The 14642-nt window shown below is 35.5% G+C and overlaps 1 protein-coding gene across 1 annotated transcript; it reads right to left on the minus strand.

Moving 5' to 3' along the window:
* Positions 1 to 1346: 1346 nt before the first annotated feature.
* On the minus strand, positions 1347 to 5812 carry LOC119786342. The gene is made up of 6 exons (XM_038289631.1): positions 5394 to 5812; positions 5227 to 5260; positions 4867 to 4896; positions 4456 to 4753; positions 3842 to 4008; positions 1347 to 2190 (listed from the first exon to the last, which is right to left on the minus strand). Exons 2-6 carry the CDS (start codon positions 5258 to 5260, stop codon positions 1871 to 1873), a joined length of 849 nt encoding a protein of 282 aa, XP_038145559.1. The 5' UTR covers positions 5394 to 5812; the 3' UTR covers positions 1347 to 1870.
* Between the last annotated feature and the right edge of the window lie 8830 nt (positions 5813 to 14642).

The following is a 14642-nucleotide window of genomic DNA, read 5'->3' on the forward strand; positions in this document are numbered from 1 at the left end:
GTCTCCAACAGTTTTGCACCTGCCACCAGTTACGCAATCGCTCTTGTTAAATCACCCGCAAACCATGGTTCAGCCCCTCGCGCTAAATTCCATCTTGCGAGCACAAATTACTGCACGCAAAATTGGATCTTGATAAATCCGGCCCTAAGTCTCAGTCAGCCCATCAATCTTGATAAAGAGACACTCAAAGAAGGTAAATAGACATATGTCATCAAATATTGCTCTGTCATGTTCAGTTTTCTACTACTTTAAGGATAAATCAATCCAAAATGCTGTTTATGCACAGAGGACCTGAACAATCCAGCTGGTTAATTCCTTAAATCCCAATTTGACAAATGATTTAGAGCAGGTTTATTTTAAGGTGTGTAAACACACTGGCAGAACATGCAATGCATTGTGAAATATGCTACACATGTAAAGCCAGATGATGAAAACCGTTTGATTTAGATCTCAAAAACATCAAGGAACACCTTCCTGAACACCATAAGCCTCCTTTGAGTCAAACTGACTCTTTAAGGGCTTCTGCTAAAGAGGACTTTTTCTCCATGAATTTCCTTTACACCCTGGAATCAACCATACAGCTAGATGCATACCTGACATGTACAGCTAGAGGTTTGTCCATTTACTCAGCTTTATCTAGCCTGTCACTCAGGTTAAAGACTGTCCTACCAGCCCCTGCTTTGTGTGAAAGGTTTTTTTAGTGTAGCTGCATTGATCTTCAGTCCAAGAAGAAGAATTAAATTACATTACTTTAAAAACAGCTTATAATGTTAAGTTAAAAAAGGGTGTCATACACGCTCTTTGTTTTTTAAACATATAAATATAAAACATATAACCGTGGATGTCTGGGGGACAGTGATTCGCCTACATGTTATGAATGATGGCGTACCATAAATGATAAATTATGAACTGTTTAGTTTGTGCCATAAACTCGTTGCCCATAGGAAGACGTTACTTGGATATAACAAAACCGAATATCTTCAGAACAGCTCCAAATGACACAAAACTCATATGGGTGAGTAGAACATGGTGTAATAACGTAAAATCAAGGGGCCAATGTAAAAAAAAAAACGGCGTTCCCCTTTAAGAGTGTGATTCCTCTGTAGTTGGAACACACCCTCCCCTAATGCTTTTTAATTTGCATCTTATTTCCATCAACTTTCAAGATTTCTACCACAGACTGACCCTGAAAGAGGTTGGATTCTAATAGGATTTCTTTATTGATTAGTGGGTTTTACCCTCTTACTTACATAACTACTGTAAAATGTACAAAGTCAGTTATGTATGTATGTATGATAATTCTCACATCTCACACAATTAAAATTATTAAATTAACATTCAAAATATCAGGATAAAGTAAAACAAAAATGATTAAATGAAAATATTACAGCTACAATCAGAGGAGGAGTGTTTAGGCTGAGGTTGTATTACAATGCACTAGAGCTAGGTAAATCATTACATTTGCAATATAATCACAATTTAACAAAATGCAATGTTGAAATTGCACAGACACTCAGTTTCTGTCACATTACATTTGACAAGACTTAGAGACAAAAGTTTTCTTACTCCAGCTCTCTAGGTAGCAGAAATATGTTTAAAGTGGATTCTCTTCCACAAAAAAGGAAAGAGAACTTCCAGCTAGCATGCAGGTCTATGCATGCAAGTAGAAGTAAGAACTTTTCAAACAACTATTACAGTAAAGCCCTGCAACACTGGACTATGAAACAATATGCTTTCAAGGTAAGGGAAAGAAACGAAAACCCTGGAGTGAAAAATTGACAGGCTTGCAAAGATAAATCAACTTGAAATCGCAATCACAATGTTGGTTGAAAATTATCGCAATTTAGATTTTTGCCAAAATCTTCCAGCCCTACAAAGCGCAGATGAAATTGAACTTTTCATAATCAGACCTTTCAAACCATTTATGCTCCCCTTGTGTTTTCATGGCTCCTCTTATGCCACAGTCTTCATAATCAATTGTACAACGATCAACCCAGAACCAGAACTGCTTGCTGCAGACGTAGCGAAGGCCGATCCATGCAAAGGGACTGTTGGCCTTCTCAGCCTCTATCTCAGCAAAGACCTGAAGCTGTTCATCCCGGATGGAGGCCAGATCTGTGTGATTAGCCCTGCAGTAGGACCGAGAGTCTTCCCAGGTCTTGCTAATGTTGATCAGCTTAAAGGGAGATTCTTGAAGATAGAGAAACAGGACAAAGAAACACTTTATATCTCTGGCCATCCTACAGTATAACAGTGCAATGTTCACATTGTAGTATCTTGGACAGGATTTAGACATTAAACAGAAGGTTTAACAAGTCAAAGTTATTCAGGGAGGAGACTAGCTTGATGAGAGAAATGTATTTTTCAGATCTAAATGACGGTAGCATGAAATTATTTCAATGAGGAAAACAATTATTTATGACATAAGCAAAAGGTTTTGTTCTCCCTCTGCACAACTTCATGTCAGTGATGCTAAAACTACATTTCTAATTAAACAACTGAAATATAAACATCATATAAATCCAACTGCGTGTTAGAATTGATAATCCTGATACAGTTATCAATTTGCATAAACTACATTACTTTAAAATATTAACAACTTACATTGCATCCTATTCAGATCTTATCATTTCTTTCTATTATTTAGAAATTGTCAGAGGTTTATTTACTCTCCTCATTGGTTCGTATGTCATGGTTTTGGTGATGGCTTTTAAAAATAAGAGACTCTAACATGGCCAATAATTTGCATAGAGTTTTGAATACAGGCAGAGCATACAGCCTCTATGTCTGCATCATTGTACTGTAGAAACTCTGGATTGTGTCAAAGTTTTAAACATCTAGGTGTTTGTTTGAGGTTAGGTTGTTAGATTTCCCATTTCTTTTTCTTTTTGCTTAAAACACCACTACCTCTGGCAGCAACTGGGACTCTCAGCATGACAGCAACCATATTTGATGATAATCAGTTATGTGATATGATCTGACCATGAAACTGGAAGCCTTGTCTTGTCCATGCAGGTAGCTGCAGATTCCAGCTGACAGGCTATGTTTGTGTTCAAAACCAGTTTCCTTTTAATGGAGGTAACACTTAGGGTCAGATGGTAAAACTTTTACACAGTTAGTTTCTCCAACAGGACAATGAAACATCAGAACTTGTATAAGAATGAATAAAAGGTGAGCCTGAAGGTTTAGCAAATACATTGACCTCAGTTCTACTTAAAGTTAAAATCACTACAAGAAAAACACCCGATTTGTTAAACCTAACATTTCTTCCAGGAACAGTGGTCCAGTATCATCTAGAACCATCCCAGACGGTTGGAAATGGATTCAAAAGGTTAACGGGTTATTTACCAAAATAAATTTCTCAAAACATTAGTCAGAGTATGAGGATATATTTCAGTTTATTTAGGAATTTTTGTTTGAAAATCTAAAATCAACTCAAGTTTTATTATACCGTAATTACACTTGATGCCTCTAAACCATTCTGGTTTAGAGGCATCAATAAAACCCTCAAATTTATACAACATTATTGCTTATAATGGATGTATGTATTTAAATATGATCAAAATGCATCAGGATGAAAAGTCTTTTTATACAGAACATTATAGACAGACTTATTCATTATTTGGAGCAGAGAAAAATGGTTGAGCTGAAGTGCATAAAAATAATAGAAATAATATCTATAGAAACGGATAAAAAAAATGTCACTTAGTTTGGAAATGTATTGATATATCTGACATGTCTAAGTTTAAAGATTAATAGAAACATTTAAGAATCAAACTATCAGCAGCAACTAATTATTTTATGTTTCTCTCTTTATGGCAGTAAATTAAATCAAACATACTTATCTCGGTGCCAGAGATGTTCACCTCACAAAGAACCAGATGATTTTGGCCTGGTCTGAACACAGTGACGTATCGCCCCAACGCTGAGGTGGTAAAGCTGAAGACAGTCATATAAAATTTTTTATAGTTTATCTCCTGTCCTTTGTCAGCTGTGATGTTGTAAACCCTGGATGAGGAAAAATATCCAAACAAAAAGCTGATCAGACACTGAATACTACTGAACATTATTGTGACAAAAGATGCAGAAGAAGGAACCACTAATGAAAGCAGTGAGATTGTGATGGTTCTACTTTAAAAACTTCAATATCTTTCAGCTTTTTGAGACTTTCAGGATTTGTAAAAGACTGACTCTAACATTTTATGTTGTGTTTAAAAAACAAGTAAACAATTGTCATCAGGTTTCATTGTTGCTCCCGGCATGTTCTTGAAAATCACCAGTGTGACGTATTTCTAAAGAAATCTAAGCAAAAAATATTACATTGAATTCCATGTTTGAAAACTGCCTCCAAAGATAAATAATTAACAATTACATTGAAAACAATGACAATGAAAATCTTATTTTAAGGTCTGGAAACATTAAATAAATCCCATTAAGTTATCATGTTGTTTTTACAGCCTGTTGTTGGTGCCGTTGTTCTCTAGAGAGTTCCCGATATAGATCTGAGCTCCAGATATGTAAGCTACATAATTTGGGTTAGTATAGATAGAGATGCAGGAAATGTTGTAAATCCCCTGCAGTTCAATTCTCCACCAGGAGTTAGTCTGATTCTCGGTGACACAACATGTGTCAGGATCCTCATCAAAGGCTCTGGAAAGGATAATGTGTTCTCCATCATCATGTATCGAATCAAAGGTTGAGGACTGAGATGCTTTCTTCACCATCAGGTTTATGCTCCGTTTGTTGCAGAGATCTGGGGATCAAATACAAAAAAAAAAAAAGATTAATCTTGTGTTGCATTTAGCTTATATATAGCTTATCTAACATTTTGATTTATTTCAGGAGAAATAAAATATTTGATCCTACCTGTTGTCTGCACAGCTACATATTGGGTTGCTGTAAATTCCAAGGCAAGGCAAGGCAAATTTATTTTTATAGCACAATTAAGTACAAAGACAATGTAAAGTGCTTTAAATGATTAAAATAGAGCGAAATAAAACAGAATCAAAGCAAGTAGGAACAATAAATAAATAAATAAAAAATGCAGAAACTTCCAGAGAGGTTATGGAAATTATGTGAATATTTAAATTTAAAACCTTAAAAAAACAGATTCGGCTTTTTCCTCTTTCCTAGATCTGTTTGTTGTGAATCTGAACTCTTACTTCTCTCTGTAATATTTTAACAATGATGGGATAGACATTCAGATGAATAAAATGAGCCACTTACTTATAACCCAGATGAAAACCAAACTCCACAGCATCTTGGAAAGAAAAACATGTTAGTATCCAATTAGTGAAAATAGTTGTTTTAAAAAATGTACTAAGATTAATGACACTCTTTAAGAAATGAAAAAGAAATCTTCCTGTAATTTCCTGTATAACAGCCTCCCTCACCTCAGCAGGTCCTCGCTCCGCTCTGATGTTCACTTAATCTCCTGAGTGAATTCTGCTTCCTCCACTGCTTCACAGAACTGCATTAATTTCACTCCCTAATTCAAATATAAGAGCCGTTACCTCAGATATTCATTCAAATTCAGATCTTTACATCTTTTTTGCATTAGACAAAAATACTGTTAGTGTGTCATAAGTAATGTGCATGTTGCTATAATGGTGCATGGGATGCAGATATGTCCTCAGAGTTTATTAGCTGTATTTTAAAAATGAACTTTAGTACATCATCATCCACATTATGTATTTGTCTGCTGTGTTTTTAAAATAAATTGGCTGCTTAGTTCCCCACTACTGCCTGTTGCTTTTCAACTTATTAAAAATAAACCTACAATTTTATATTTTGGGGGCTTTAGAAATGGTACAGATTCCTTCTGGAGTTTGTTTTAAAATAAATGAACATCATGATGTGATCTGGTGTGGAAATCTTCAGATGTTTGAGGCAGGAGCTTCTAAACATATCAGGGAGCCTCAGGGTCACCAAGGTTCTGGCTTTAGCTCTTAACTCAGGTCATGATCATCTAGACTTAATCAATATTATGGTTATCATACAAATCTAAAATTAAAAGAAAACTCTAGAATAAAATTTTCATGCTAACAGGGAAAGCAACAACATTCCTACACTCTATTAAATATAATTAAAAATATATATATATATATATATATAAATATATATATATATATATATATATATATATATATATATATATATATATATATATATATATATATATATATATATATATATATATATATATATTTTTTTTTTTTTTTTTTTTTTTTTTTTTTTTTTTTTTAAGAAATGAATGGTTTCATTTATGTAAAACTCTGATAAAAACAAAAATCTAGTTCAGGGAACTAAGGAGAAATATATATTTTCTATCAACCTTTAGAAGGTAAAAAGGTAAATTATTGTCAGGGAATTAGAGGGAAAGTGGAAATGTTGTGGCCCACTCTTTTCATGTTTTTTGGGACTCCCTCCTTCTTATAGAACGTGCCTGTAGAACCTCCCGAGGGAGGTGCCCAGGGGGCATCTGAAAAGATGACTCCTCTCTATGTGGAGGAGAAACGGCTCTACTCCAAGTCTCTCTTGGATGACCAAGCTCTTAACCTAATCTCTAAGGTAGAGCCCAGCCACCCTGCAGAGAAAACCCATGTCGGCTGCTTGTGGAGCAGCTGGAATCTCCTCCTTTTTCTCATGATCCGGATTTTATGAATTTCTAAACCAAAAAATGTATAACCATTGGAAGAACAGAAATTGTTTTTGACAATATAAAATAATGTTTACTTTTCAAAAAATGTAGAAAGGATGTTAAAGAATGGATAGCCTACAATTGATTTCATTATGCTTTTCTTTTTTTTTCTCTGCCATATTTTTCTACCGAGATTTGAATTTTCTCACCCTTTAAACATCTGTGTAATAACAAGAAATAAGATTTAAATGGAAAAAGTAAATAAATATCTGTCAAACAATTGTATTCACTCAGTCTGCACTTTATTTGTAATTTAGCCCACACAGATCAATCACTCAGCCCTTCTCTGACCTAGAAAAAGTTTTCTGTCTTCTATCTCTTTTTGAGCATCATAACATAAGCCTAACACCCAGACACTTGTCTTGCATTGCAGGTGTGAGTCTGACTCAGCCAACACTTCTGTGCAATAAAGAAAATAAAACAAACACTCATCATTAATCTTATGAAGAGATTGGTGCAAAATGTTTGTTTTTCCACACAAAGGAAGAACAGGGAAAGTTTGAAGTATGTAAAATAACAAAAAGGTTCCATGGAGTCAGAAAAGTAGCTGAGAAGTTTAATTATTCTTTCCAACCCTGACCTCAAAATCCAATATATTTATCTTGGCTATGATACCCACAGTAGAAAATCAAAATAAAATAATTTATTAGCACATTTGGTGATTTTAATCTCTTTAAGATGTGAATGTACATTCCTATAAGTTCCTGTAGTTTAGGTGTTACACTATAGTTTTTCTCTAAATGTTTTTCTTTTCACTGCACATCTATTTTTATAAAATTCTGATTAAACAAATGAGGGAATCAGACTTCCTAGCTGAACTCTGAACCAGCCAGAACATGAACAGAATGCATTATGGGATTCCTGATAGAAGGTGAGTCTCCTCTGTTAGTTCCTCTCATCTGATCCTGGCCTGTTTGGCTGTCAGTGTGTTGCAGCTCCAGGCATTAAAATGGTTATGTACATGATTGGCTGTTTGTGGTTACATTGGAGGAAATATCTAAGGGAGCACTGAAGGAAGCATGGTTAGTTCTCTCTATGTTTCCACATCTCACTCCAAACATAAGGCTATACCTCCCTTGACTAATCTAGTCTCCAGGCTTCTGCTGATCTGGTAACTTTGGGTTTGAAACAGCACATCATTCTAATTATTAAAATTGTTTTCCTCCCTAGTGCAAGAACAAATATGAAAGTGCTTAATTATAAATATTTATTTCCGTGGTTATAGCGTATAGTCTGCGGCCAAACCATGTTTTCTCTTTTACTGAGGTAAACTCTATGGGTCATCAAACCTCCAGGTTTGATGGCTAGTTTCAGCTCCTGCCTCACATGAGACTTAAAACTTTATTCTCTAGTGTTTGACTTAAATGAACTAGTTCTGTTGTCTTCCATGTATATATATATATATATATATATATATATATATATATATATATATACTTCTAGAGAAAAAAAAGATAAATAATAAAGATATGAAAATGAAATACTCAACTTCTAGAGAAAAACAACCCATCATATATATATATATATATATATATATATATATATATATATATATATATATATATATATATATATATATATATATATATATATATATATATATATATATGATGGGTTGTTTTTCTCTAGAAGTAGAGTATTTGATTTTAATATCTTTATTGTTGTATTTTTTACAGCACTTATGAACATATCATGTTATTTAAATATGCTGTTGAAATAAGATGAATTCAATTATAATGATTTATAAGAGAGAAATGCACTCGGGTTCCAAATGCAAAGAGATAACAGAAATTTATTTAAATAAATATAATAAATTCCATTTATTTTTATTAGAGACCAGAGAGAATTTTATTTTAATAGCTGTTATGTGTAAAATAACATTATTTTAGAAGAAGAAAAGGGAGGACGCTTAGCTGGGAGTCAATTCTAGTTAGGAACTTATTCACCACTAGAGGGAGCCAGAAGGCATTTCATTTCAGGAGATGACAGATTTCTGGATTGTGTGGCATTGCATTTGTATTTAGGAAGAAATATTAGAGATAAAACTGTGACTGGTTTAAATGCTTTTGAGCAATAAACCAAAAGAATCACTCAGAATCAAAACAAATTTCTATTTGTCTCAATTCCAATCAAATTTAGATTAGAATGTTATAGAACTAAGTTATTTAAATTAAATGTAACCCTTCTCAAGCTCACATTAGAAGATAGTTTCCTTTATAAGAATAAAAACAACAGTTCCTATGTTGGCTCTACTGTTTTGTTTTTTTGGTGGTGGTGGTGAAGGGGTATCTAATTTTATTGTGTGCTTGCATGTTCTTTAAATAGTGTGAGCTCATTGGAAAATTAAATAATTCCGGTGTGTTGTGGAAGCTAAAAATCTAGATAGACTAGTTAAATCCACCTGATGAATAGAATGGACTATAAAGAAAGTAGTATCTACCAATCTGCTGTAAACTGACAGTCTGACACACAGTCTAAAAGTTTCCCCTATTCTGGATGGAGCTAGAATAGAGGTGTCTAAAATGTGGTCTGGGGGCAATTTGTAGCCTTTAGAAAAATTGTGTTCGGCCTCAGCCCAGTTTGAGAATGGGTTCCTAAAATGGAGCTTATGCAGATGGATACATGCTGTAGTGTTTTAGGACTCAAACTTTTAATTTGAAAAGACTCTCAAATAGAAAATATTAGATACAACGTAAAGTATTTTAAGTCTATCACAACAATATTATAGGGTTTTTTTCACCACAAACATCCTGTTACCGTTAGCTCTAATAGATCTATTTAATAAACTAGGCTAATTACACTAAGATTTTTTTATTTTATTTTTTTTAGTATTCATTGTTCCCAAGAATCTTTTTAAGATAAATAACACATTAAATCTATACAGTAAGGAAACCGTTGAACTTATTTTTATCAAGGCAAACCTCTAGTAGACCCTTTTGTGAACCAGTCATTATTTCTTTGGCGAATTATTACGTTTTTATTTAATTACAGAGCAGGTTAAAGGGAAAATAATGCACAACATGTCGGTTTTGAATAGATTAACAACATTAGTAGTAGTACTTTGAACTTGGTGATTTTGGCCAAATGTTTGCATCTGATCTGGTTGATTAATACAGCTGACAGGGTCAACCAAGGTAACTCCACCAAAAAAATTTAAATAACTGCTGATTAAAACAGCAGCACATGGAACAACAATATAAAGGTAGCTTAATATCTACTAATTTGCTGTTTGAAATTTTCACTGGTTCAACAGAAGCTGACATAATAAATAATTAATATTGTTTTTGTGAAAATATCTGCAATATATTTAAAACTATTCCTCTTGCTTTACACATAACTGTACAATTTAATTTAACCACTGATTATTTATGTGGCTAAACTAGTTAGCATTCATTGGTACAGATCTTTGTCAACACAAAAATGTTTATAGGGAAGATTTCTAAGGTTTACCTGCTGATCTTCAGATATTAAGTCAGTCTTTACTAGTTTTTTTTTTTTTTTTTTTTACTGATTATATTGCTTCAGTATGGAGCTTTTTTGTAAAGTCAGACTAAATGCCACTGACTTCCTTAAATATTTCTTTTCTCCAGTAGGCAAAATAAAATGTACTTCAGCATTTTCTATTCTGACTAGAAGTAATATCAATGTTTTAAGAGGTGTTTCAATCAGAGTCTGGGTTTTAATCTGCAGAAGGAGCTTGAAATTAGGGTGATGGCAAAGAGGCCTTCCAATCAATTCAGTTAATCAAATCAGGCCACAAATTTGAATGAAACTTAATAGTTTATTGTTTTGCATAAAGTATGGCCCTGGTTTAAGCATCTATAGTAGCCTACAAGAAACAGAAAATAGTGGAAATTTTAGATTTGCTATCATTTTCTTTGGTGAACATTTAGACTGACTAATCTATAAACAAATAGTCAGTTTAGCATCTTCAAAGAAACTTAGACCTCTAGCAATCATCGGGATATTATATTAGGTTAAATCATATGTGCTAAATCAGTCAATCAACAAAAATGTCAGGTGTAAATTAAATGCACCCTCAACCAAGTCACTCGGTTCTCTCGTTAATATGCCTCCTATCAGGGCCGGTCCTGATAGGATATTCCTGTTTTCTTGGCAAGCTGCAATCTGCTCCCAAAGACTAGTTTATTCAATTCCCTCATGTTTGTGTTGTTTATGACATCTTCTGCTGTGAGAGAGGTATAAAAAAGTTGGTGCACCTGTTTCATCACAACAGGTCGACTAAAACGCGGGTTTGATCACTCTGTCTGTGCTCAATCTAGCAATTAGTGGTGGGATGCAATTAAAAATGTTAATCCAGTTTAATACAGGTCTGTAATTAATCTGCGGCAATTAATCACATTTAAATCGAAAACCATAGAACCGACAAGATAAAGCTACTTTTTGATACAAAAACCTCAATAATTCAATAATCATGAGCACTGCAACACATATCTTGTAAATAATTTAGTTTATTCAGAAGGTTGGTTGAAAGTTATATTCATTTGGCTTTATTTAGAAAACTGGTATTTGATGTCAAGTCTTTAAAAAACTCCTCTATAGAAATGTAAACAGTCCATGAACATTAATTATAGAAGGATTCCTCCACTTTGATCATCTTTACCAATCTTTGTCAACTGAATTCACTAATGCGCAACATTTTGTTCTTACATTCACTAAAACAAAACGTGGTCGTAAACGAACGTTTGTTTTAGATGGGTTAGGGTTAGGGCTAAACAAAAACAATATATTTGGGGGCTGTTGTTAAATCCAACAAACAAAAAAACAAAAAAAAACATCAAATTTAAACTGACTTAACTGACCTGTGAATTGGACTTATCAAAGTTCCTAAGATGGTTAAATGGACTAAGATGAAGCTGAAATCAGGCGCTGCCACCTACTGGTTAAAGCAAAATCAGAGTTCTGATCCCACTGCATAAAATGCATTAAGATGGACGTAATCCTGGGAATTTCTGAATAAATAAGAATGTATTCACAGTGATTCTTTGGAATTTGTGATTTATAATCAAACAGAACTAAAATGAATTACTTACCGCTTCTTAAAGAAAGAAGCAGTGAGTAAGGTAAGTAAGCCAATTGTTCCCAAAAGATGCAAAAAAACAATGACAGGTTTATAGAAGAGGATTGAAATGATTGAAAAGAAAACACTCCAAGTGGTTTTAAAAAGACATTTTACTCTGTTTTTACATCGTTGAACCTCTGACAGGATGAACCAGGTGTTTGTCTAAAGATAAATCTAACCGATGTGAGGAGGACTCCACCAATTAACTGTCTAAATAAAACAAGTGAAGATTACAGCAGAAACACAGTAAAGGCTACAGATATGACACAGCAGGTAAACCATTCAGATCACAATGTTTGCTTTTAGATCATCAACACAAAGTCAGCTGGGAGACATGAGGAGAATTGGAGAAATAATCAAACCTCAGAGAACAAACATGGCTGCTAACGATGCATGAGTCTGTTTAACGTTGGTTTACTGTATGTCGATAGTGAAGGGATGACAGGATTTTCTATTTACAGAAACACACACAGCCATTCAGAACAGTTTATTTTTATGAAAGGAAAATAGTACACAGTGAAACAGTGAGGACTGGAGACAGGAGGTCTGACCTCTGGATTAAACTGCTCTATGGATGAACATCTAGGAATGGTAACACTTCCAGGGGTTTAGTGACAGGACTGAGAAAACGGCCATGCTGGCTCCAGGTGGAGACACTGTTCTGCTGGAAACATGTTCTCACTGCAGGAAACATTTCCAGGGTCCAGGATAGTTTTCTATGGTCAAGCTCTGCTGTTTCCACTGAGGGAACCAGGATGAAATCACATTATCAGAGCGGGATGTTGCCGTCATGATAGAGGTAGTACTTTTTGTATTCAGAGCCATTTACAGCTGAGTCCAATGATGCAGCTTATTTGGTTCAGATTGCTATAAAACAGAGATACACTATATTGCCAAAAGTATTTGCTCACCCATCCAAATTATTGGAATCAGGTGTTCCAATCACTTCCATGGCCACAGGTGTATAAATTCAAGCACCTAGGCATGCAGACTGTTTTTACAAACATTTGTGAAAGAATGGGTCGCTCTCAGGAGCTCAGTGAATTCCAGCGTGGAACTGTGATAGGATGCCACCTGTGCAACAAATCCAGTCGTGAAATTTCCTCGCTCCTAAATATTCCACAGTCAACTGTCAGCTGTATTATAAGAAAATGGAAGTGTTTGGGAACGACAGCAACTCAGCCACGAAGTGGTAGGCCACGTAAACTGACGGAGCGGGGTCAGCGGATGCTGACGCGCATAGTGCGAAGAGGTCGCCAACTTTCTGCAGAGTCAATCACTACAGACCTCCAAACTTCATGTGGCCTTCAGATTAGCTCAAGAACAGTGCGCAGAGAGCTTCATGGAATGGGTTTCCATGGTCGAGCAGCTGCATCCAAGCCATACATCACCAAGTGCAATGCAAAGCGTCGGATGCGGTGGTGTAAAGCACGCCGCCACTGGACTCTAGAGCAGTGGAGACGCGTTCTCTGGAGTGACGAATCGCGCTTCTCCATCTGGCAATCTGATGGACGGGTCTGGGTTTGGCGGTTGCCAGGAGAACGGTACTTGTCTGACTGCATTGTGCCAAGTGTAAAGTTTGGTGGAGGGGGGATTATGGTGTGGGGTTGTTTTTCAGGAGCTGGGCTTGGCCCCTTAGTTCCAGTGAAAGGAACTCTGAATGCTTCAGCATACCAAGAGATTTTGGACAATTCCATGCTCCCAACTTTGTGGGAACAGTTTGGAGCTGGCCCCTTCCTCTTCCAACATGACTGTGCACCAGTGCACAAAGCAAGGTCCATAAAGACATGGATGACAGAGTCTGGTGTGGATGAACTTGACTGGCCTGCACAGAGTCCTGACCTCAACCCGATAGAACACCTTTGGGATGAATTAGAGCGGAGACTGAGAGCCAGGCCTTCTCGTCCAACATCAGTGTGCGACCTCACAAATGCGCTTCTGGAAGAATGGTCAAAAATTCCCATAAACACACTCCTAAACCTTGTGGACAGCCTTCCCAGAAGAGTTGAAGCTGTTCTAGCTGCAAAGGGTGGACCGACGTCATATTGAACCCTATGGATTAGGAACGGGATGTCACTTAAGCTCATATGTGAGTCAAGGCAGGTGAGCAAATACTTTTGGCAATATAGTGTATCACTGCCTTTCCCTCGTGTTTGTACAGTATGATGGATAAAAACAGAAATGATTTGCAGTGAAATCCACTCTCAGACAGAGCATGTTTGTCTGAAAATCAAGAGAAAGCAGTTTTTATTTTGGCCATCTCCATGGCGATGTCTGAGGATCCAGCTGGAAGCGGCAGCTGGCAGAGAGCCGGGAAGAGGCTACTTCATCAAGATCATCTGGACAAAAGAAACACTACATTTTTTGCATATTTTGTGTTTTCTAGGGAATCAAAATAAAACCTCCTATAGAGGAATATTTAATGTTAACATTAAATCTGACATGAGAAGCAGTTAACATTTGTTTGCAAAACAACATTCAAAATTTTTTAAACATGTTATAAATATGTGATATATGGTGCTTCAATTCAAATACGATGATCGAATCAATTTAGAGGAGAATCTCTTGAGGCTTCGACCTAAAAGCTCTCAGCAACAGACATGCAGCTGCTGTTGCACGATGTTAGCAATGATTATTAAAAACTTAAAGATTTTCGGCCCGTTATACATTTCTGCTGTCTTTAAAGTTGTTTTACTCTAATCTATAAACTAAATTTCATTGCTTTTGGCGGAGGTTTCAAAGTTTGTGGCAGCAAAGCAGACCACTGGGCTTTACACCTCTCTTGTTTGTGAGGGTAACATTTATTTAACATTTGTTGCAGCCACATTTCCATGAGGTTGGTCTGCTTTATATAAGTTC

This window comes from Cyprinodon tularosa, unplaced genomic scaffold (genome assembly GCF_016077235.1).
Source record: "Cyprinodon tularosa strain WSP-4 unplaced genomic scaffold, ASM1607723v1 ctg107, whole genome shotgun sequence".
In the NCBI taxonomy this organism is placed as follows: Eukaryota; Metazoa; Chordata; class Actinopteri; order Cyprinodontiformes; family Cyprinodontidae; genus Cyprinodon; species Cyprinodon tularosa.

Excerpts from the sequence above, each read along its gene's own strand:
- LOC119786342 (XM_038289631.1), bottom strand. The coding sequence starts at position 5,260 with ATGCTGTGGAGTTTGGTTTTCATCTGGGTTATAA. Across the intron at positions 4,897-5,226 it reads GGTTTTCATCTGGGTTATAA|CAACCCAATATGTAGCTGTG; the intron begins GTAAGTGGCTCA and ends TGGAATTTACAG. Across the intron at positions 4,754-4,866 it reads TGTAGCTGTGCAGACAACAG|ATCTCTGCAACAAACGGAGC; the intron begins GTAGGATCAAAT and ends TTTGATCCCCAG.